This window comes from Anticarsia gemmatalis, chromosome 8, assembly GCF_050436995.1.
Source record: "Anticarsia gemmatalis isolate Benzon Research Colony breed Stoneville strain chromosome 8, ilAntGemm2 primary, whole genome shotgun sequence".
NCBI classification, from domain to species: Eukaryota; Metazoa; Arthropoda; class Insecta; order Lepidoptera; family Erebidae; genus Anticarsia; species Anticarsia gemmatalis.
The window spans coordinates 12580470-12605210 of record NC_134752.1 but is presented as its reverse complement, the minus strand read 5'-3'; the positions used below and the strand labels follow the sequence as shown (position 1 = coordinate 12605210).

The following is a 24741-nucleotide window of genomic DNA, read 5'->3' as shown; positions in this document are numbered from 1 at the left end:
ACTGTTCTTCTTCTGTTGTGTTGGTATCTGTTATTAGAAGTAGAAATTAATATAATATTTCTAGGCAGGAGAAGAGCTATTTAAATCCAAGAACTCTCCGTTAATTGACGTAATCCAGGATTAGCTTTTTCGTTCGTTTTCAAAAGCAAAGGTTTTCAAATAACATCTATAGACTAGCCAGGTTCTTGGAATCTTAGTCACTGATAGCCATAAGCACTCACTAAGCTCAATCGTTAGTGCAATTTGCTATGACCTTAAATTGTAACTTTCCCAGACTATTAGTAGTAGTAGTTTTTTTTTGCATGGAGTAAAAAAAAAATTAGAAAATATAGACCTTACATAACAACTTAAGAAAAAGATTGCCATAACTCAGGTCAGATCGATTAAAATGAAATGAGTTCACCTACCAATATTTCTCCAATAATGAAAATCATTTAATATCTCATCAAAGAAATAAAGGACAGCTTCCTTTGCTTATCGGCTCCTTAACTTGTCGACTTAAGGGAATGGGACAAGCGTGGGCGATAGCACACCAATTTATTACTACTTAAACATTATCAAAATATTTGGCCAACTGTCTCGAAGGATTTCTTACTTCTATGTATTTTAGATAACTTAGTACAATATTGACTTTGTAATCAGTTCCGGGTGGTGACAAAATATTCTGCTTAAATAGATCGGTGGTCATAAAATGTTCCTATTTCTGCCCTTTACAAATACTCGCTTGACCACAACTTCATATGAAATTGCTAAGCAATGCCAAATTTGTTGGTTTAATTTCTCCAGAATTCGGTCGAAATTTCATCATCCTTACAGGCTAACAGAGTTCTGGTTTCCCGAAAACGCTTTAATAACTTAACAAATATACTAATTGGCAATACAAAGCAGCTTCAAGGAAATTTCGTACTTTTATTTATTCCATATCCACAGCTATAAAGATGCAGACACGAATTGAACTTAATCAGTCGATAAATATAAGAAAACTTTTCAAATAAATTACCCTTCGTTTTTCCTGCGTTCATTCCTCCCTTCCCACCGATATTCACTAGATAAACTACTTTATTAAGATCTAAATGAAGACTTATTATTGCCTACACAAGTTGCTTTTTCATTTCCTCATTACGTTTCTTGTTAAGTGTCCCAACAAGATAATGCGTGTTGTTAATAAGCGCTCACAAAACTTGTATTACCATCAAAAGCAGAAGTATGCCAACAATGTTGTCTGTCAAAAAAATATAGCTATAAAAACAAATCTGAAGTGGGTGGAAACTGCGAGTTGCGAGACGGAAGACTCATAAACTACTAGCAATACGGGCGAGACATATTTTCGCGCGGAATTGAAGTACACTCACACAAGCGAGCCGCTACAAGCACAAACAGCATTTACGTAAATGAGCGTCTCAAACGACGTGGAGTCTATTACATTGGCCGACAAAATTCGTTGGGGGAAGAGCAAAAAAACACAGACAAAAGCAATGACATTTATCTAATTACGGGATCGCGATAAGGGCGCGTGAGGGGTGGGTAAAGGAGGAAATTCGAAGCGGGCAGGGGGAGGTGCACGACTGGATGCTGTGCCGCAGTCGGCTGAAGGCACCCGCGTCACCCGCACGTCGCGACCCTTGGATTTTTCGCAGTCGATCTCGTGTTGCGAAAATATACTCCCGTTGTACCGGTGCGTGATTCTGACCTGTCCATGGCATCGTATGTGTTGATTGTCATTAAAAGTTAGGCTAGTGAAAAAATGGAGCGCGACGTTTGATTAAAAATGTGAAATGTATAGTGAAGGAAAAAGTTTTTGCTGTGTTACGGATATTTAGTTTTTATTTTCAATATGCCTGTACTCCTAGTTTTTGGACTTTTTGTGGGTGAGTTGCTCAACTTTAATTAATATTTTTTATATTTTTCAGTGCCGTCCCCGGGTTCTTTTTCTAGTGGATTATTATTATGTCATCTTGTTATTGGGATGGTTGAATGAACGGGTAGGAGTTAAATTGAAGACGTCGAGTGACTGTGACGAATGAACTTATGAACGGAAGCAAAGAATGACAGAGGAATTTTAAGCTAGATATCCTGCGAGATTCCGTTAATGGAATAATAGAAGAATACGTTTGTGATACTTCTTGTGAAGAAGATAAATTGCGGCGTATATTTTATACGATGCGCGATGGTTTAAAATTGACAATACTTCAACAGATACTTAAAGAAAAGACGAATTAATAAAATGATTATGTTAAACCTGCTCATTACTTTCGCCGACTATTCATAGTAAAATTCGTCAGCATCTAATGATTAATTACTGATTAAATAAATTAATAAGAAAAGATTAAACCATTTTCAAACAGTACTCATCATCTTCCATTTTGGTACTTTATCGAACTGTTCTTGTTAATGATGTCTTAAAAAGAAACCTAATTTTCCCAATGTAGAAACGGTCACCACATGTTTTGATTTTTAGTTTTTTTTTTTTAACTAGTCTAACTAGTAGTAAATCACATCGTGACAGGATCGTTAGCAAAATAAACGACCTTATTAAATCTCCAGATAAGCGATGTCTTGTTAGTTGGGATGGTTTTATAACATGATCTTAAACCCTGTTACTGCCAATCGAATAGGATATCCAGCATTTATCAGTAAATCCTAAATGTACCTTGATTATCCAAAACTTAAGTGTCAAAATTTGACGTAAATGAATAAATTATTTGATTTTGATTTCTTTGGAATCATCACATGATTGCATCTACAGTTAATTAAGTAATCTGCATGTTTATTACATGCACTACTAAACCTTATGTTGAGATCTAGGATACGGATAGAGCCTCAAGCAAGGCTCTTAAGATCACAGGATCCTTTTACAACAGTCTACCTTTAAACGCGTGAAATACGATTCTCCTTTTACTAATGGATCTCCATTTAACCCTTAATGAGTGGAAGATATTGCAACTACCGAATTAAAACCTTTTCTTTTTTTTAACGTTACTTCGTTCGTTCGTCATATGGTTAGAGTGGTCAACCTAGTATCAAAGTTGTTCAAGCCGCCCGCCCGAGAGGCCTTTGACGTGGCTTAACGACTGTTATCTTAGTGACAACGGCCGGGAACGACTTTTTACGTGCCCTCCGAAGCACGGAGACGCCCAGCTCAAATACCAGTATGCGGTCACCCATCTATGGAATGACCGTGCCAGGCGTTGTTTAATCCACAGATCGTTCACCGACCAGTGAGCGCAACTGTCTATGGGATATTTTTAGGCTTAATAGCATCACGCTAGTTATAGCAGAAGGTTTATGCAAAGGTGTATAAAATAAAATTGAGTAATTAAGTCTAGCTGCTAACACGGTGTTAATGTTGTGCAACTGCTTCACAAAAATCATAAAAATTAAACGAAAATATTAAACAATTATATCGCATCTACATTTGTATATGAATACCTTAGTCTGAGTGGTAGTGTATACGACTACTGATCGAAAGGATTCGTATTCCATTCCCGGGTTTGGCAAAGAGCATTTGGATCTTTTAAATTTAAATGAGAATATTCTCGATTAGCCTGGAATTTGGTAACGTGGTATATGACAATAGGCTCGTCATTACACAGAACTAAAATTGTAAAAACGCGAAATGCAGGTGTAATTCTTACTTCTCTAATGACTTGTAGCCAGTTGCTGACCTTTAAGTAGACGATATGCGGGTTCAGCAAGCCTTGGCGCTGACATTCCATTGATTGGTGAGGTTAATGATAATACTTAAATTGGGCAATTTTCGGTAAATGGGGTAATGTTTAAATTTGGTCTTGGTTATTATTAATTTATGATAGCAAATGTCAGTTAGTTACAAGAAACATTCACATATAAGAATGGCAACTGTTAAATGCGTGTCTAGTCATTTTCTACAAACATTTGCCAAAACACGCGTTGCACATTTGTTATACTTTTTTGTTGCTTAGACTTTTAGTGGTTGGCGATTCATCTCTAGGCTAATCCAATATCTGGTACCTAATATTGCGTCTACTAAACCCTTTAGATAAAATACATAGCTATGATTATATGCTTCAAATAATACGCTAAGCTTAATGAAGTTGTTACACAAATTAATACACATTACATAGTCGTCTTAGTTAGACCAAATAGTTCCGAAATCATAATTTAGACATTCAACGTTTGAATTACTATGTCTTCTTCATCATTTGGTTCTGGTTAATTTCACCAATACTTCAAGGGTGTCGTTTGATGAGTGGAACTTTAGCAATGTTATTAATTTGCTGGCACTTTACTTTTGAGGCTACTTTTCTTATGTGGGGAAATACGAATGCGAGTCAAAGGCGTTTCACACGTCTTTCTAAGTGTCCTTAAGTACTTAAAACAATCAAGATTTTTACTTCAAAATTATCTGGGATATCTGATCGATTTTCTACAATAAATTATTGTCAATAAAAAATTGGTAGCTGGCTTGATACCAATATGACGATATCGCATTCATTAAATCGCATTGTAAACCATGGTAAAAAATATGAATTTAACATAAAACTGTTTTGGTCTCCTATTCACTGCAGTATTACGTCACTTAATTAGTGCAGACAGAAAATCCTTGTTTTGTTAGTGGTAAAAAAAAAACTTATAACGTCACGTTTTAAGCCATTAAGAATAATGCTTTATTTGCGTTTGTCGTTTAATGCAACTTTTTGACTAGCTGACCCGCGCAACTTCGCTTGCGTCACATAAGGAGTCACTGGTTATCTGCTCCTATTGGTCGTAGCGTGATGATATATAGCCTATAGCCTTCCTCGATAAATTGGCTATCTAACACCGAAAGAATATTTCAAATCGGACCGTCCTGATATTAGCGCGTTCAAACAAACAAACAAACTCTTTAGCTTTATAATATAAGTATAGATATTCTTTCTAGATATTTTTCGATAGACAGGCGGTCATGTGTGACAAGTTATGGATGTAATTGAAGCAAGAATGAAGTTTGTAATGATCTTAGTAAGTAGTATTATTTGGTTTTGCCTACCTCTGTGGATTAAAGGCATCGAAAAAATGTTATTTGTATGAATAATAGTTCATTGCATTTCATTGCAATTAGGTAGACTAACCAATTAACTTTAACAAAGTAATATGTTCCTATCAAATTAATGAATCAAACAAAAAAATATATTTTATCAATACACAAAATCTAAAAGCGCTTTTCCAATGAACTGAATTTTAATTCGTTGAGAATTTTCGTCACTGATTTCAACTTTTTAACCCAAAAGGTGGGAAGTAAACAAAATCGTTTTCAATCAATTGAGTCGCGCCCTTTGCTCCCGGGGGTAGTATTTTCCTAATGAGTTTTATTAGCTGAACGAACAGTAACTGCACCTTTGTTGGCCGTTATTCTGTGAATTAAACTTGGATCACCAATTTGCACTTCATTTTTGTAGGAAATTCTGTTCTTCTCTACGTATTTTAAAGTAGAATTCAAATACATTTTGGAAATGGCTGTTGTCTTAACGACCGTTGAAATTATTTTGATAATTACATCTTACAATATAATATACATATTAAGTATTCCTTTAACTTGTAGATTGATAATTAATGATAATCTAAAATGAGGGATACTGAATTATACTCAAAATAGTAACTAAAAAATAGGAACATTTTCACAATTCACGTCACCATGACAGTAAAAAAACGTTTTATAATCTTATGTTTTTCTCATATAGAACCTTCTATTTGTATTATAACTGTAATTGTGTTAATTCTAGTTGTACTTACATTTTTACTTTTTACGACAAAACAGTTTGACTGCCTCTGTGGCGCAGTGGTTTAGGTCGCCACGCCGATACGATTCCCACACGAAGCAATTATTTGTGCGATCCACAAATAATTGTTTCGGGTCTGGTTGTGCTTTGTGTCCGTTGTTTGTATGTTTGTAGAAGTCCCCGCGACACAAAAGCAATTCTTAGTGCAGGAGTTGTCTTTTTTAAATAAAAAAAAAAAAAAAAGTTTTGAAGGTTATCTTCTAGCTAAAAATGCTGTAAATATAACTTTCCAACAAATAAATTGCTAACTTACAATACATTCTAATATGTCATGTCTAGTTGTCAGTATTGACAGATGTTTGTCCTTCAAGTATGCAGACTATAAACTTGGATCAATTTATCTAAACTATCTCTAGTCTTGCAATCTCCTAACTCGATTTCACTACTTAGAGTTCGATAAATGATTCCCAATGAGAGATAGTTTAAAAGTTAAAAGTTCTGCTTGATAAGTCCCATCACGTACTAAGGCCCAATAATTGTTAGTATGTAACATGCCCCTATTTTATATTTAAAAAGTCATGTTTTTTTTTCAAGCTTTTGTGCATTTTTATAAGCTGTTGGAGGGTTGTTTAGAATTTGTAATAGAACTGACTGAACATTTCCATGAATGTGTATTATTGTGCATTTTTTAGAATTTCAAAAATATGTGCTATATTTCTGAAATTCTGAAAAATATGTTCTTTTTAAGTCATAACATCGGCTGCGGGTATTTCGTAGAATTTGGTACTTAGTCATTTATACGAAATCACAAATTATCTCCTCATTGTCGGCAGTCACTCTATTTTTATTCGTTTTATTGCAAACCTTCCACTAACTAATGTAACTCATACCCGATCCATCTGATTTGTATTCAATTTTTTTAAGTAAACCAACGATTTCATAACTGTGTTCAAAATAATTTTAATTTTTAATAAAATATTTATGATCTTCAAAGATGACAATAATTTTACGCAATGAAATCTTACAAACGTTTAATTTTATTTGACTCGTATTATTTTTTCATTCCATTTAACTCAAAATCGCCGCGAATTCTACATCTGACTCAAAACACTCAATAATCCCTATTAAAAGCTACCAACCAATACTATTTTATTCCTCATTAAGAGCGTATTATGAAAGCTAAGCCTATTTCGGTTGTGATGTCAATTATTGTCTAAGATCGTTAGCCTCCGGCCACTTACGTGGGATTTCTTTGTCTTGTACTATTCATATTTATATCTTTATTTCTATCAAAGGCGCCCATAGTCAGTGGCGTTCTCTGCTCAGTAAACGATCTATGGGTAAACCAAAAATTGGCGCGGTCATTCCATAGATGGGTTGCATTTGAACTGGGCGTCTCCGTGCTTCGGAGGGCAAGTAAAAATCGGTTCCGGTTGTTGTCAATTAAGATAACAGTCGTTAAGCCACGTCAAAGACCTTTGGGCGGCTTGAACAACTTTGACCCTAGGTTGACCACTAACCATACAATAAAATAAAATAAATGATCTATGAAAGACTTTTAATTTGACATTTATTTTTAATGTACATGTTTTTTATTTATTTTATTTTCTATAATTTTATTAATTTCTACGAAATTTTCATTGTCATTTAATAATATTCTTTAGTTTTATTAAAACTAATTTTAAAGTTCTTTGAAGTAAATCAGATATTTAAAATGAAGTTCTGTGATGTAATTTAATTAATTTGGTAACTTGTTCTCCAATTACAGTAATTCTTGTAAATTATAATAAACAGTTTATACGCTGACTCAATAGAAATAACATAAATATAACGTACTATTATATCTAAAATTTACTATATTTAAAAAATATTTCTGAAGCATGTTCAATTACGACTTTATCTTTGACGTAAGACGCTCTCAATACCACGATATTATAAAATATTGCTTCACCTTTCGTTTAGCCATTGATACTCAAAGCACATGCAACAATATAATCACCCTGGGAATATTAACAATCGTTTTAATATTCATTATCTTATACAATAACCTGTCATCTTTACACACTACTTAATAAGATAACAGCACATCGTTTTTTTTATATTGCATGCACAATAAGACTACTTAGGAGATCATTATCTGGCGCATGTAAAACGCTATTAACCATTAATAGAACATTGCAACATCATAACGAAAAAGTATTTTTTAACTCGTTACTGTGTCATTGCTCGTCAGGGCGGTCTTCTCCGGAGCAAGAGAAAGGTTGGGCCCTAAGTCCACCAAAGGATAAGTGAATTATTTATGCATTGCATTATTATTGTCTGTACATCTATAATTTTAATGTAAGTCTCGATATCTAAGTATAAAGCATACAGACGGATTGCATATCCATCCTTTGAAAACTGTGAATGAGTATCTCAGTAATTTAAGGTTTGATAATATTTGAACTTGTTATTATTTCTTACACGTACGTTACTTCGAAATGTCATAAGTATATTATTGCCTATATTATATATCATTGCCTAAGTTCCAACCCTTGTCTAATCCTTATTATAAACTAAAACAAACGTTGACACATCACTTCAATACATTAAAACTGCATAGCACTAACACTCAAGTGACGTTTAAATGACGTTCATTTCAATACTGCATTGTCAATAAAGTGTGTATTTATACGATGACCCACATTGTCGAGAGGGGTGCAGCGATCATCTCCACTTATTCACTTGCCTGCTCCAATGAGTGATTCAATAATCATTCTCATCCTTATTATATTGACAATGTCTACTTGTTCAATATTATGGAAAATATATTATTTGGTTACTAGAATAAATAAAATGTTATGAAGAAAAGGCTTGATTGTCAAGTTTGTTGTTTAATTGCACGTATCATGTAATTTCTTCATGCACATGAAAATCACCGGACCTTAGCTCGACCGAATAAGTTGATATTTTTAGTTTGAATTGGTTCCTGCGTAAATTGTTACAGGCAATTATTTAATTGATAATATAATTATAGATAGCCGTTTATTTCTGAATCCATTGTGGATAAACTAAGCGTATCTAGTTAATGAGCTAGATTAATGATTTATGATTAAGATTTTAGATAACTAATTTAGATCCATCAACGAATCAACAACAAATTTTAATAACTAAAGCATATTAATATACATAAATTAGATTGTAAAGACGAACGGCAGGTTTGTATGAAGAATTCGTACAGCTTATCAAATGTCATGTTTAGGTTTACTTTTTGTTTTAATTGGTAGCTAATATGATAGACAAGCTTATTTTAAAATTCTTATATTTTTAAAAGTTGGGAGGTAAAAGTTATGTCCATTTTTAGAAGCCCCGATAGTTCGCTAAATTGCTCAGATGCTGTCAAAACCACAATTCAAAACAACAGCAAATTGGCGGATGCGTAGACGTCAGACGAAAAGTGACGTCTCATGAGATTTTCTTTTTCTTTAGTTGTCAACAAATATAAGCCATGGACCAAAAATTATTATTTAAATAAACAAATACTTTCTAATTAATCCGGACTTCTAAAAATAATACTCCCAAATAAAAATAAGTGACTTAGTCCCCTTAATAAGTGGTACAAATTCTGTTACCAAACAACACAAAATTTAAGCTGTACGAAATCTGCCGATCTCCTTTATTAAATAGCGTATAAAATATTTCGTATTGCCAAGGGGATGAGTAGATACCCAAAAACGCAACTTGCCATGATCCCTAAAAATGTGAAAAAAGGCGTCATAATTTTCTTTTTTCAGTGAAAAGTAAATCTAAATCTACAATCCATATCTTGAAACTTTCTATCCGTATCAAAAATATTCATAATCCGAAGACTACACATCATAGCTCCCACCTTATGACAGCCTGGTACAATCAGATTTATCTCTAAGAAAATTCTCACTTACAGTTGGAACTATGCCCAACGAATTGTGATAGACCGTGTCCCTCGGGAATATTGGAATCGAATACCGTGACACCTTTGTAGAAGTTTAATAGGACCACTCAGTATCTCTTCTGAAACATTGAGGGATAATATTTTTGCTGAGAGTATTTTTCTTTTAGTAGTTTCTGATTATTATAACTGATGTATGATACAATGGTATTGTTGATGATGATGCTTTTACAATTATATTATTATTGTAAATGAGTATCTGCATTATTGTAAGGATCGTATCAAGTGGTGTTCTCTGGTCTTTGTCTACCCCTACGGGAGAAAGGCGTGATTTTATGTATGGACATAACCCCATTGTGCCTGTTGGTCAATTTTGCTATCTAATCTACATACAGACGAGTTTATATTAAATGCAGCGTTAACATCGTTTATTACCTGAACAGAAGTAATTCTTCTCACAGGAATTAGGTATTATTTCTCACTCTTTTTTTGACAGGTTACTCGTAATAAGAATGGCTCATACACAAGTAAATCAAACGATTTGTTAACGAGTACCAAAACAGAAAGCAATCAACACTCAAGTCCGTCTTAAAGTAATAAAGATCAAATAAATTAAACTTTTCTATTTAGCATATTTTTAGTAAATTGAAATACAAGATGGATATAAATGATATTATAATAATAACGAACTAATTATTGTACCTTTCAGCTAAAGTAACTAACTGTACATTTACTTCTATTACGAGAATTTCTAGGAACTTGGTAACTTTATCCTTTTCAATTTACTTTGTGTATTCAAAAACAAGGTAAAGAGCCTAGATTTCTATTTATGTCTCGATGTTGCCTAGAGGGCAAGATATAATATTTAAGAACAAATGTTAAGTAAAATTGAGACCTGTATTTTAGTACAGCGTTTCTGTTAAATACTAGAAGGTACTTTTTTTAAATTGCTTGCCTAGGGCGTAGCTAAAACTCTGCCTGTTTGTTACATGGAAGACACTAGGATATAATGTTATAAACCTGCTACATTCTGCTCAATTTGTGTTGCAGTTAAGAGGGAAAGAGATAAGACCCAAACCTCACTCCAGGTTATTTTTTTATGGTTGTTGATTGCTGTTTTCAGTTATGGCTTTTAGAAAAAAATGTTGTTTATAGTTTCCATTAACTATAAAGTGATATTTATTAAAATAGTCTATTTCAATTTACGTCACGTCGAAGTATGAAGTATTAGGCCTTAGCAATCGACCCTCGACATAGGCAAAGGCTATCACTGCTCACAATCCTCAAATGCCTACACCATAAACACGTAACAACAATAAGTTATTCCACAACATTGATTAACCGGCAAATTCCTTTGATCCCTTTCCTATCGGCTGAGAACCTATACTCTTAAGATGTTATCTCAAACTCAGTGCTCTATTTACGATCAAGTTTGAGGCTGTCTGAGCACGTAGTATTAATACAGTTGATGACGTAAGCGAAGTTTGTCTTGTGAGTGACCATAAGGGCGATGGCAGATAGTATTATAAAGCGTCGTTGTTCAGACAGAAACTTACCATCGGTTTTAAGTTAATGGTTGTTTGATTGTATGACTTTTGTTTGCTAGTGTTGGTAGCAACTCCCTACATCATCAAAGATGTTATAGAAAAATTATCGAAAATTATTTGTTGAGAACTCTCACTGGTGTAGGACCAGTGAGAGTTCTCATTCTAACTTGGTGGTAAATTTACTAACTATCTAAAGCGTCAATAAAAAAAAAATAGATTTTGTATTTTGATCATATATTATATCATCATTATTAAAAAAGAATACTGACAATTTTTTTTATTATATACTTTTCAATAGCGTAGCCGGGAGAAATAAGCTCGCCCCCTATAACACGGAACTAACATTATTTTCAGCTAAACGAAGGTGTATTTCCTATACTTCTGAATTAAGCCTTTTCTAATGTGTAAAAAAATATAAAATACTAAAAGCATAATACAAACGTACCCTAAAAGATAATCTGAGCTAGAAAGCTTGTACATGTGTCGCTATGTGACCAGATTGTTGAGAGAAATCTTTTTGAAGAAGATTTATCAAGTTTGCGAATATCGGGGAATTGGGTGCGGTGGGGATTTTGTTTAACTAGTTACAGAACTTCATGAAATAATATTATACTTGTCTTTTTTATACTTTGGAAGTTTATGTAGGTGGCTTTTCTTTGGCAGAAAATTTTACTGGTTGGTAGGTGGATACAGGACAAACTGGCATGGTTATTTAATTAAAGCTTTTGTCAAAAGTTGAAATACAGAGAATATGACATTCGCATTACGTTTAAGTTTTCAAAAAAATTGGTCGAAGCATAACAATATTATACTCCTTGTTTTTCAAAATCTAAGGAACGGTCTATGGTGTACGGTCATGAGTGGCTAAGATTATATTGCGAGTTCCCGTTAATCACGTCAGTCACGAAATTTTCCTAAGTCTAGTCGTGGTTGAAACTTGAAGATACCTTATTAATATACCTACATACGGTACAAAAGTTGCTTTATCTTGTAATATTTCCACAACCACTTCATTACGAAATTTTCTTAAACGAAATCAGATGGAATTAGTTGGAATTTAACGCTTTGATTAATTTCCGATATTCTTTCGATGAAATTACATTATTGATTACTATAAAACACACGGTTGCGAAAAATTTAATATGTTCAGCTACTTTTGGAGCTGACTGTACCTGCTAAATTGTAAATACCCCTGTATAATATTTTATGTAGTGTTAGTTACTCAACGCATACTTGAACAGGTATTTCAACAAAATTCATTAGGGATTTGAGAATTCGAGTGTTGCATACGAAAATATTCCGAGAAATACAGTAAATTTCATAGTAAAAGCATTTTAATCAAACTTTGGGAATTAATTAAAGCTCTGACAAAATTTAAGGTAAAAGTACGTATTTTGTGTTCTGTTGTAATGTGGAATTTTATTAATAAACAGATTTTTCTGGATTTGAACAATAGTTGAGTCGGTGTTTATAGTATTTTAATTTCTACTGCATGTTTAAATTTTGATGATCTTATGGTGTAATGGTTAATGGGATTACTTACTAGATTTGACTTTGGACAAATATTTGAGTGTACCAAAAGTTATTTTGATTTCATATTTTTGTAATACATTTAATTAAAAATATTTGCCAAATCCTACGCAATATAAAAAAAGTAACCGGATTAAAAAAAATAACCTTTTTCACTTGACTTATACTCTAAAATAAAAACCCTACCTGCATTATTATAACTACAACTGAAACCCAAAACTAAACCATATTTTAACCAAGCCCCTTTATTCAATAGTTTTCGAAGTTATTTGCTAATGAATCATTAATTACACAAGTTTTTCTGAAAACAATAGTGGAGAGCGAAAACAGCCCGAAAGCCATTACCAACCTACAAATAGTTGTTCTTAAGTACCATTAGCTTTCAAACGTATTTTTTATGTTGGCACCACTGTAACTGGGAGAGGCTAGTGTGTTTGTGTTTTGAACACTTACAGGTTCCAAGAGGACTTTTCATCAATTAGTGTTTAGTAAGATCTATGGGATGATAATAGAAAAGTTAGAAAAATATTGGAAAATAAATGGAAATTTTGACGTAGCCTAATTCTCACGATCGTGGTGATGGAGTGTGTTTTTATTTCTTGGTCTAAATTATGGACAGTATGGTTTAAAAAGCTAGGACTGTGTTACTGTTTATCGTGAGGTTTCGCGTTCGATTCCTGGGTTGAACAAATAAGGTCTGGGTTTAGTTTTGGATTTTGTTAATTAGATAATGGTGAAGTCAATGGTATAATTTGAGTCAAATTTTTCACACCCTACTGCTCGAGACTAACATGTAAATGACAACAGGTAGGCCCGTTTCGTGTTCTCTGTTACTCCTTGCGGTATAAAAGGTTTGATGTTATAATAAACAACTTTATGAACTACTATCTGTTAAATATAATATCTGTAACATAATTTTATTTAACTAAGACATAAACTTAGTACTAGTTACATAAAACTGGCAACATAGAATACTTTTATTGACTTAGCCCGGGAACGGCGTCGTAAAAAACTAGCGAAAATATTCCTACGAACAAGAATTACAGCAGACATTCTTTAATAAAGCTGTTAGCGAAATTTACCCTTTTTATCTTCTTGTTAATTCAATATTACTATAGGTAAAATAAGATGTTAAGCTGTTGATTAACAGAGCACGTAAAATAGGGATTAAGATGGTAGCCGGCTGCCTAACATTGCACCGAGAAGTCGTGGGTTCGATTCCCACACGGACGTTGTGTCCGTTGTTTGTATGTTTGTACTAAGTCGCCGCGAAACATGACTAACGTGCGGCATTTGCCTGTAAAAAAAAATAAAGAAAAGACATCAAATCAAGGGGCCATCGCCCTTTCCGTAGTACATATTTTTTTATTATCGAGTATCGACAAACGGCTCGCTATCGGCAAATATTGTACAAAAAACTGATGAACCCCTCAAGTACATTTTGAATGTCAAAATCTCGATACTCGAAAGTATTGGCTGTAGGAAGACATAATATTACAATTGTGGTTGTTTGATTCGCACACTTTAAGATGATAGTGTGAATAGGCGTATAAAAGTAATAAATACTTTAGTTTAGGTAACTTTTCTAGGGCAGAAGGCACATTATAAGAATATAGATGTAGAACATGAGAGAATAATAAATAAAATCTCTATTTTTGTTAAAAATATATTTACTCCAGGAATCTTTTTTTTCTATCCTACAGACACAGGTATCGTACTTTACGTACGTTATTTCTTAAGACATCAAAGAATTTCAATAGATTTATTACTCAATAGAAAAATCGATCTTATCTATTAATAGTAGAAAACTATTCACCAACTTAATTCTATTTAGAACAAAACATATTTGAAACTTTTGAACAAAACTAGACAGTACCAAAAGTAAAATATATTACGTCCCATTTAACGCGAGGACATCAAAAAGGTCCATTGCTTCTGCCCAGTGACCCCTTTGATCTCGGGTTCGGTCGACGAATAAATCATATTCGTTGACTAAGTGACAAACACACCCTGCATCTTCGGGCTCCGGAGTTTAGAGGAAATGTATACTGGAACAATATTACTAACTTACGAGAGTATGTACAATAAGCAGATTTTAAGGTTTTGAAATGGTTACCTATCTGAAAAACAATAATTTGAACAAAACTCCTACTTTCTTAAAGTTGACTAAGAAAAACGAGTCTTGAACCCAATGAGACCTTCAATACGATGCTCATCCGCTGTAAATCAAATCATTGATTTATTTTTAGTACAGTTCTAAAATGGTACAGCTGTTTTTTTTTTAAAGAAGTTTGCAAACGAGTAGTTATAACCTTTAATTCTAAAAGATTGTCTAATGACCTTGCAGTATCTTGAAATGACTAATCCTAAAATTGAAAATACTACTACTTCCAGGATCAGCCTGATTTAGATTGCTAGTTTGACTTTTAAACTAAAACAATTCTCGCGCACAATTTCGTTTAGATACGGTTAAGCAACTGTAAGCTTTAAATATTAAAGCGCTTAGAATACTTTTTTTCGTATTTCTGAAAATCCGCAACTAAAATAGCAAGAGCATTATTGGTTGTATAGAAAATGTACATAGGGAAGCCACATCGAGCCCAAACATGAGTGTTTCTTGGAAAAACCGAACAGTATCGTCTGTAATAGTTCTATTGTTATGTTATTTACGCATGGTTAAGGTGACCTGAAGTATATTTTTGTACATAAATAACATTACAGTGGAGAAAATATATCAACGTGTTATTTTGACAATGACAGTCTTTTGCTTTTTCGATTTAATAGACGGCTTTTTTGTTATATTCTGTACTTAACAATCATTGATATTATTTATGAAAAAAATACAAATAAGGTAACTTTCCCGTTTATCCCTTAAATTTTAATCTACATGACTAATACACATTATTTTAAAACATCTGGCTAAAAGCTCATTTAATGTAACTATTAAACCCAAACACTACGATAAAGTAATCAAAGGTTTTTGCAGATTTACGTTATATTGGAAACACATTAAATATCTATAAAAAAAGTTTAAAATTACAAGGTTTACAACACAATAGTATTAACTCATGAGCCACTGTACTTACTTGTATAGATATCAAATGACGTGGTTTTATTGCGAACTCTACAACCGCAGTAACTACAACTGGGACTCAAGGTTTCTTAAAGATTACACAATATACTATTATTGCAATCACAATAGAACATAACTGCCTCTATGTCGTAGTCGGTAGTGTATACTGTCAAACAAGAGGTTGTAGGCTCGATTCCTCGGTTAGACAAACGCTATTTGTCTTTTTCTAATTGATATTTAATTATTCAAAATAGTAGTCAGGAGTTTGGTAACTGGCAAAAGAATCGCCCCCTATTACTGGGATGACATAGTTAATGCGAAACGTGAGTGTATTTCATACCATTGCTTATACCTTAGGTCTATACCCTGCGTTATAAAGGGTTATATAATATGCGTAATATTATGACTGCATGTAAAAAGATCATAACTTTAGCTTGTATGGAACTAAAACTGATATTTTGGCACATAATCACACCTTGAAAGCATAAATAATGTTTAATACATTGTCTATTCAAATATTAAAATGCTAATGAGATTGCTATATTAAACAAATGCAAAATGAAATATCTTGCTTACTATGTTTTACATTTTTTCATAATTTGATTCATGTCTCAGACCTAAAGTAAAGTCGGTGAGTCAAATCAGTATTGTTCCATTCATGGTGTTTTATAATATTTTACATTCGACGTTTACTACTATATATTGCAGGAGGTCGTGGGTTCGATTCCCACACGGAGCAATTATTTGTGCGATCCACAAATAATTGTTTCGGGTCTGGTTGTGGTTTGTTTCCGTTGTTTGTATGTTTGTAAAAGTCCCCGAGACATATTATTATTTTTATTTTTATAAAACTTTTATGTCCTCATAACAGAGTCATTTGAAAATATGGGGTTTTATACTTCTGACCGTATTATTTCACTACAGAAATATTTAAATAATACCAACATTCCAGAACCTGTTGCTAAAAATACGATTGCCCGGGCTAAAATCTTGCCCGGGTTAGGACCTATCAACAACATTTCACAATTAACCTGGATTTTCAAGGCTGGCAAGGACGGGTGACGGATAGCATAAGCAGAAATCTGCTAAGCAAGCTGGGTCGAGGAACATAGAAATAGCGTTTTCATGTAGTTGAATACGAATGACAGTGAGTGATTAAGGACCGAGGATTCAAAATTGAGATAACAGTTAATGTAGCTAATGTTCATATTAATTTGGGTCATCTTGAGGCTAAGATGTGAAATTGGGTTATGGGTATAAATGTTTGGAATAATTCAAAAGATTGAAATGCTTCCGCTGCCTTCCGGTATGACAGAAGAGATGTTATGTACGTAAACTTTCTGTTGACAAGTTTACTGTACCTATAATAATTGTTATTCAAAGATAGACATTGTTGACCATAAAATATAATTTACGTACAATGATGATATGGTATCTTTGGTCATTTGTTTTATCGTGTCGTACACTTACTCTTCAAATCGTTAAATTTTCATTAGTGGCATTCTTTTTTGCTTGTATCAATTCTTTCAATAGCATCATGATAAAACTAATTTCTCCATAAATTAAAAAATAATTTGTAAGGTGTTCCACAAAGGTCATCTTTAGGACCACACCTATAACATAGCACAATTTGATCCAATGCACTTCCACTAATCGTTATATTTACTAAAATTAATCACGCGCTAATAACTAATCCAATACCAACAGGTAGTATTAATAGTATTAGAGCGATTGATGTGCGATGATGACGTCACAGCGCGAGATGTATTTGACGCACGCGTCGTGGTATGCAATCGAGCTCATTAGCGTCTGATTGAGAGCATTGATGCTAATACGTGAACGTAATTAGTTGTCTCTTGCGTGTGACCGTAACTCTATAAAGCGTTAGAGTGTCTTTATTGAGGTAATTTTGAACGAAAGTGCACTTACCCCCGGTTTCTGAGGTACATTTAGCGGTAGTTTATCGATTCAATAGTGTCAAATTTCATTTAAAAAATACGCTATTGAATAGATAAAGTACTGTTAAATGTACTACAATGTACTGCATGAATACAGGCCAATGAAAGATGCATTTAATTGAAATGGCGTTCTCTTAAGATGAATATAATAAAAATAACATCACTTTATTTTAGCAAACTTATGTGTATTATTCCACTTTGTTCATCCAGTAATAATATTATTTATATACAAGTTGAACCACTTTTTATTACATTAGCAATATTTCTTACTCCTCAGTTAGTATTTCTTTTTTTGTCGCCCAGGTGACTAAAGAAGAGTTGATTCCCTTCATTTGACCTTGGAAAATTTCGCCTGGATATTACCTCTGTTCATCTGGAACAAAGTGGAATAAACCCCCAATATCACATCACACGTTTACGTAAAAGATTAGAGTCTCACATTCACTGTTTCTGACGTAACGTTATAATGAAAATTTCATCAGAAAATTTCGCCTTCCCTCCGACTATACCACTTAACCTGGTAAATCTTTGTTAATAATTTATGTGGGACTTAAGAAAAGTTATCAAGTACCTCCGTGCCTTTTAACAAAGAACATTACTGAATAAAATATTCATAAATTATGCTTGGGAGGGTGGAATTACGTCGTGTAGTCATAGGCGGTAATCTCCTGTAAGATGTGATGCTGGTAATAAAACATCATCGTTTTACTTGATAACATTGAGTAAGTCAGGTCTCAGAGGTTTTAATGATGATGTTCCGAAGTGTTTTTAATCGTTGAGGAGTCATGTTTGGTTTACCTTAAGTGAGATATTTATGAGAGAAAAAGCCACAGTTGGCTTAGACTAGCCAAAATATCAAACATAGTTCAGGAGACATTATTTAGAACAATCAATATCTTCAACCAATCCGATTGCATGGGTAGGTGAATAGAAATACCGTATTCGTGAAATTCGTGAATTAGTAAATATTATCTCAGTACTACGTGTTTGCACTTTGTGTTTTACTTACGTGGTTTGCATTTTTTTGAGGTTAAATGACACATATTTGTGTATTTATGTTCTGTCTCTACTATTACCAGGAGAAATTAAGTTAGGTTTTCTTCAGGACGATTTTATAAGTACAAATGTTCTTTCAATTTAATGACCTTTTCGCCAGGGTCACCTACTAACTTATCTTAATACATTAAGCTATAAAAAGAGTTGTTACCAATTTATTTTACGTCATAAAAACTTGAGCAAAATTCTTATTCAAAAATAATACAAAGAAGTACTTATAATTTTGTTCTAGATAAAATATATTTAGAGACGAAAACTTTGTAAATACTGAGACTATTTCATAAGTTTGTTGTAATAGTCGTCTCGAGGCTTCTGTTGCGAGCCTTGTTAAGAAATAAGATAGTAATAAGATTGTAAAGTATGTTGATCGTAATTATGGAAAAGGTATTTATTTTACTTTGTCTATCTATTGCGTAGATACCGAAACAGATTTATAAATAGGAATGGTTGAATTATAAAAACATTATCAATTGTGATTTATTCTGTTCTTGCGTGAGATTCAGTAGTTTTGTCAGCAAACTAGTAATAATTACTGTAAATAAGAGAGGTACGTTTGCCGAAAAATCTACACTGTTTTAAAACATTACTGATATACTAGTCTTCATATTCTTTTCTGTAACTCGTTGTTAGTTAATATTGTGGATGAGGTACCATTGATTGCAATAATATCATTAACTGTATGGCAATCCCATACATCGAAAAGACTAGCATTATTTTCCATCTCTGCTCTATCTATATCTATACTAATACTATAGCTCGTATACAACTAAGCGACCGCGTGGGCTGCTCGCACTTAAGGTAGCTGACCTCACAGATGATATACCGTCCGGTGAGTGCTATAAGCCCCTGTAATGGTTCTATAAACTCCTACAGAGCTATTCCTTAAGATCTTCAGTGCCGGCAATCTTTTCCCTGAATTTTATTATCCATGCAAACTTTCGTGGAAATTTAATAAAGGTTTTCGTTGAACTAAATTATTATAACCGTTTTATCTAGGAAATATTATATGGCCTCAGAGGGTTTGCCTCAATCTCTTATAAGGATCTGGGTATTAGTAACAGTTACGATACGTTTGTCTTTGATACCAGTAACCCCAATTTCTGAAATGCATTAAAATTTGTCGCACTGTTTTTTCTTTGGTGAGAACATTTTGTTCTATACTTCAACAATGTGACAGTAAACCTTTATTTTAAAATAACCATTTCATAAAATCAAATCTTCCACTTAAATGACAACAATTGTGGAAACCTTATAAAATAAATGTGCAATATTTCATTTGAACAAGAAATAATACCAAGCTAATATTCCCATTAGTAGCAGCAGCAGACGAGAAAAATTGAAATAATACGAGTACGATTCGATGCGAACGTTGTTTTCTTGTATCTCATAAATTAATTTGTATTCATTGTTTGTATGCTCCTCTGGTTTTATACGCTCCTGGTAGTGTACTCGTTGAAACTTCAAACGTTTCGTTTTAATTATGTTTTCTTGAAAACTACTTTATATTTACAACGAGAAATTGCTTGCCTTCTTTTGTTTAGAGTCTAAAAGAGTTAATATTATGCTTGCAAGCAACGTTGTTGAGATTTTTCGAATTCTTTTAAGCGTAGCTTCATTACTGTTGAGATATTCGTCGGACGCTGATGATGAAGATGCCTCGAGTACTATTGAAAGGGTTTATAAGCTGAATAACCTTGTTATTACTTAAATCATTGCTTCTGATATTTATTATTACGTTCAGCGTAGAATATTTTCGTAAGTCTCTTTGGTAAAACCAGCATTTCTGTGTTATTCATTGCTGTCAAATTGAATTACGTTAGGAAACTAAGTCCCAATTTAGATATTCTACTATAACCTCACTGCAACCTGTTTCATAATAGAGGATAATAATAATTATACTAAGCCGCTTAATAATAATTTTTATTCTACACCCGCTTCAAAATAATGTATAGTAAAATGTATAGTCTTTCAATATGTCGGACACTAAAGTTGGACAAATAACGGCCCACCGAGTTTTTTTAGTAAACATTTTCACTATTGTAAATTGTCACTGACTGGTTGAAATTCGGAAAACCGAATGAGTTCTGAATTTACGTTAATCCCTGTTGAACATATGGCTTTATGAATGATTTCGTGTAAATAAATTGATATCTAAAGCATTTTTGGATAACATACATGCAGTTTTTCGGATCTTATATTGATCCGTGCAGCATACGAATAACCCTACAGTAACGAATAATGTCACCATAAAATGATCCTTTATTTAAGTTATCTTGGTATTAAAATGTATTTATTTAATCATTTTGTTGGACCCTCAAAACCTAAGAATGCTACTTTTTAATTGTGAAAAACTTTTCATAATTGCAGATAAGCACTGTAGTCAACAGTGTAAAATGTTCGTATGTTATCAATGAAGGCATTACATTAAATTTGTCACTAGTTAAATGTATGACTGCAGTTTTAGTCCTAGTGTAAATATTTCGAACATTATACATAATCCAGGGATATTAAACATAAGCAAACTCATTAATTGCCAGAAAGCTGTTCAAACAAAAATAACTACCCGCTGTTTATAACCATCTGTATTCAGCGTTCAAGATAGGTAATTAAGACGAACAATAATATAAATCTTGCTAAATAAATATTTATCCAACCCAGCCGATGTTTTAGACAGCTATCACAGAAAATTGGCGAATCGTTCCGAGCAGACCTATTGTGTACCGCTGGGGGCAAATTAGTGCCTATTTTTGAGACTGAAATTAAATATATCTCGGCGATGTTTTGTTCGGACCTAGTTTAGTGTTATGGAATCGATACTTGAGGTCAATAGGTCGGGAGACGAGTGTTGTAGATATATTAAACTGCTGCTTGAGGCTTTATTTTTTTAAAGATCTTATACTTAAATTAGAGATCCAATTCACGTTTGAGTTCTTTTTGTCGATTATCTTTATAGATTGTCTATATAAGTGCTGCTTATAATCTATAGTTAAAAGAGTCTACACATACATAATATATTGAATTAATAATGTATTTACATTTTAATCCTTTTTGCATCGTGAAAAACATGGTGTATGTAATACATAGTTGTTAGTATTTTAAACCTTGTACCGTCTTTTTATGTCATTTATATTACTGTTACTATTTTTTATCTTCAAATTAAAATAAAATTCTATAACAAGAGAAATGTACCGCAAACTCTTTAAGCACTATAGAAAATTAACACAAAAGGCAGAGCGAGGAAAAATATAATAATCGAGCATGAAAAACCTTTTCTCCTGTCCGACTATTTTGTAATTATATTTATGACAGAACTGCAAGCTAAAATGAAGCGAACATTATCCAGAAAACATGCTTTTGATACGAAATAAAAGGCATGTAAAAATAAATTCCAGAACAATTTTATAAAAAACTTTTCCTAAATGTATTAGTCAAATTGAATGCAGCTGCAAGTTATGTGCAATAAAGCGGAAACTAATAAACTTTTTCCAATACCCTACACAAAATACCGACAGAATATTGAAAACAAAATTGCCACGCATAACAAAATTGCCGTGCGTTGCAAAATTTCCACATTTGATTAAAAGTCACCATGCACGGTATCCTATTAAATCGCTTTCCTATTCAGTGCTCGGCTCTAATTAGCCAGCTATCGCATACTACGGCAAAATTGGGGTATTATGCTAATTCTAGAACTAGCGCTTTCAGCGTTGAGCTGGCAATCTGCTAAGTACGAGCTTAGCGGTAGTTGCTATGTCATGTATGATATGAACGCGATTTTGCTGAATAGAGATTATTACCGTATTGAAATAAAAACCGCCTAGCTATTTATGCGGACCTGGTACTTTGATACACCTCAATTCGTAAACAACAACAATATCAACGTAGAATTTTACGTTTGGATTTGGACTTTCAATCTGCTCCAAGAAGGCAGTTTGAAACGCCTTAAAATCGTTTTCATCTCATAACCCTAAGAGCAAAAGTTAAGAAGGAAAAATAAAGATAAAAAGTACGAGGAAAATTAGGCGTAAAACATTAAAAAAGGAAATAAGATTTTCCCTCTTTTGACAACATTGAAAACAAAGAAACGTCGGATCCGAACACAAAGTTGGTTTAAAACAAAATTGATCAGCGATACACGGTTCCTTAACGAGAATTTGTGCAACATTGTGCAAAATTAGTTTGAAACTTCTTAATCAGGGTCCGCGCTTAACAAAAACTGTGCAAACTGGGCAAACTGTGCAACTTGTGCAACCTATATTAAATTGCACAATGTTATCGGTGTAGTACATTCACATTTTGTTGAATAGTTTGCACTATATAGCAGTATTAGTTTTCTTTGTGGAAACAGCTCGTAAAAATCTATGGCGTTTGCTACTATTTCCTGTAATAGAATCTCATGGCGAATGAAATGTTTGTTGTATTTAAAATGAAGTCTTCTTTAAAAGTTAGTTACTTCCATTTCTTTAAGTGTTGACTTAGAATGTTTTAGTTAGGTTAAAACTAATTTCGTTACATTGGAAAATATTATCCTTAGTGGCGTTCAATTCACGAATCCTTGGATATTTGAATACTTAACTAAATTGATGTTAGTATAAATTGGAAACATAATGAACAAAAGTATTTACGTGATATTTCAGATCATATATTTGGTAGCTGGATTCTAGACTGAAAAAAAAAGATGAATGAATGTTGAGCTATATCAAATGTATGTCTGATACCAGTATGAATGACTACAACCATGACTTCCACAAGTAATGGTATAATACTTTCGTTCAGTACTAAACCTACTAAAATATTAGCAATTAGTACATCTCTAGCCAAGTTCTATAACCCTGGTACTTTCTTCCACAGTGATAGCCACAGCCCACAACATCACCTTCTTAGAGGTCCCGCAGTACGGGGACCCTCATCAAGAAGCCAACCTCGTGTGCCACTACATCAGTGACCAGGGCGACCCGGCCTTACACTCTGTGAAATGGTACAGAGGCAGCAACGAGATATTCAGATATACACCAGGACAACAGGTGGGTGAAGGGGTAATTAAGTTTTCACTCACAATTGTTTCAACAAATGTAGCACTGTAAAGATGCATGCAAAAAGTGGAATAGAGTCCTTTGACAGAAATGCATAAAATGTATCTAATTGAAATGCATTGTCACTGTGTTAGTGCTTTTACTCGTTCATTTGATTGTTTTGTTGGCATAAAATCATGCCTTGTTTACGTGGAACACGCAGAAATTGACAAACTTTTTATACTTTAGTTGTAATAAGTATATTTTATACTAGCTGACCCGCGCAACTTCGCTTGCGTCACCTAAGAGAATGGGTCAAAATTTTTCCCGTTTTTGTAACATTTTTCGTTGCTACTCCGCTCCTTATGACCGTAGCGTGATGTTATATAGCCTATAGCCTTCCTAGATAAATGGGCTATCTAACACTGAAAGAATTTTTCAAATCGCACCAGTAGTTCCTGAGATTAGCGCGTTCAAACAAACAAACAAACAAACAAACAATCAAACAAACAAACAAACTCTTCAGCTTTATTATATTAGTATAGATAATATTATCTATAATATAATACTTAGGAGAGGAGCTCGTAGCTTAGTTTACAACAGCCGAACGGATCGATCTCTGAGGTTAAGCTACGCTTGCCGAGGTTGTTCCGTGGATGGGTGACCATCTTATACATATCGAGTTCCTCCGTGTTTCGGAAGGCACGTTAAATTGTGGGTCCCGGCTGTCATTTTCGAAGATCTTTGACAGTCGTTAACAGTAGTCAGAAAGCTTGAAAGTCTGACAACCAGTCTTACCGAAGGGTATCGTGTTAATACCCAAGTAACTGGGTTGTGGAGGTCAGATAGGCAGTCGCTCCATGTAAAACACTGGTATCCAGCTGCATCCGGTAAGACTGGAAGCCGACTCCAACATAGTT

At 33.4% G+C, this 24741-nt stretch overlaps 1 protein-coding gene across 1 annotated transcript in view; it reads left to right on the top strand.

Moving 5' to 3' along the window:
* Positions 1–1597: 1597 nt before the first annotated feature.
* Positions 1598–24741, top strand: part of LOC142975128 (uncharacterized) — a 35634-nt gene continuing 12490 nt past the window's right edge. Inside the window, exons 1-2 of the mRNA XM_076117818.1 lie at positions 1598–1868; positions 23661–23833. Coding sequence (XP_075973933.1) covers positions 1835–1868; positions 23661–23833 — 207 coding nt within the window. The 5' untranslated portion in view covers positions 1598–1834. The remainder of the gene's footprint in view (positions 1869–23660; positions 23834–24741) is intronic.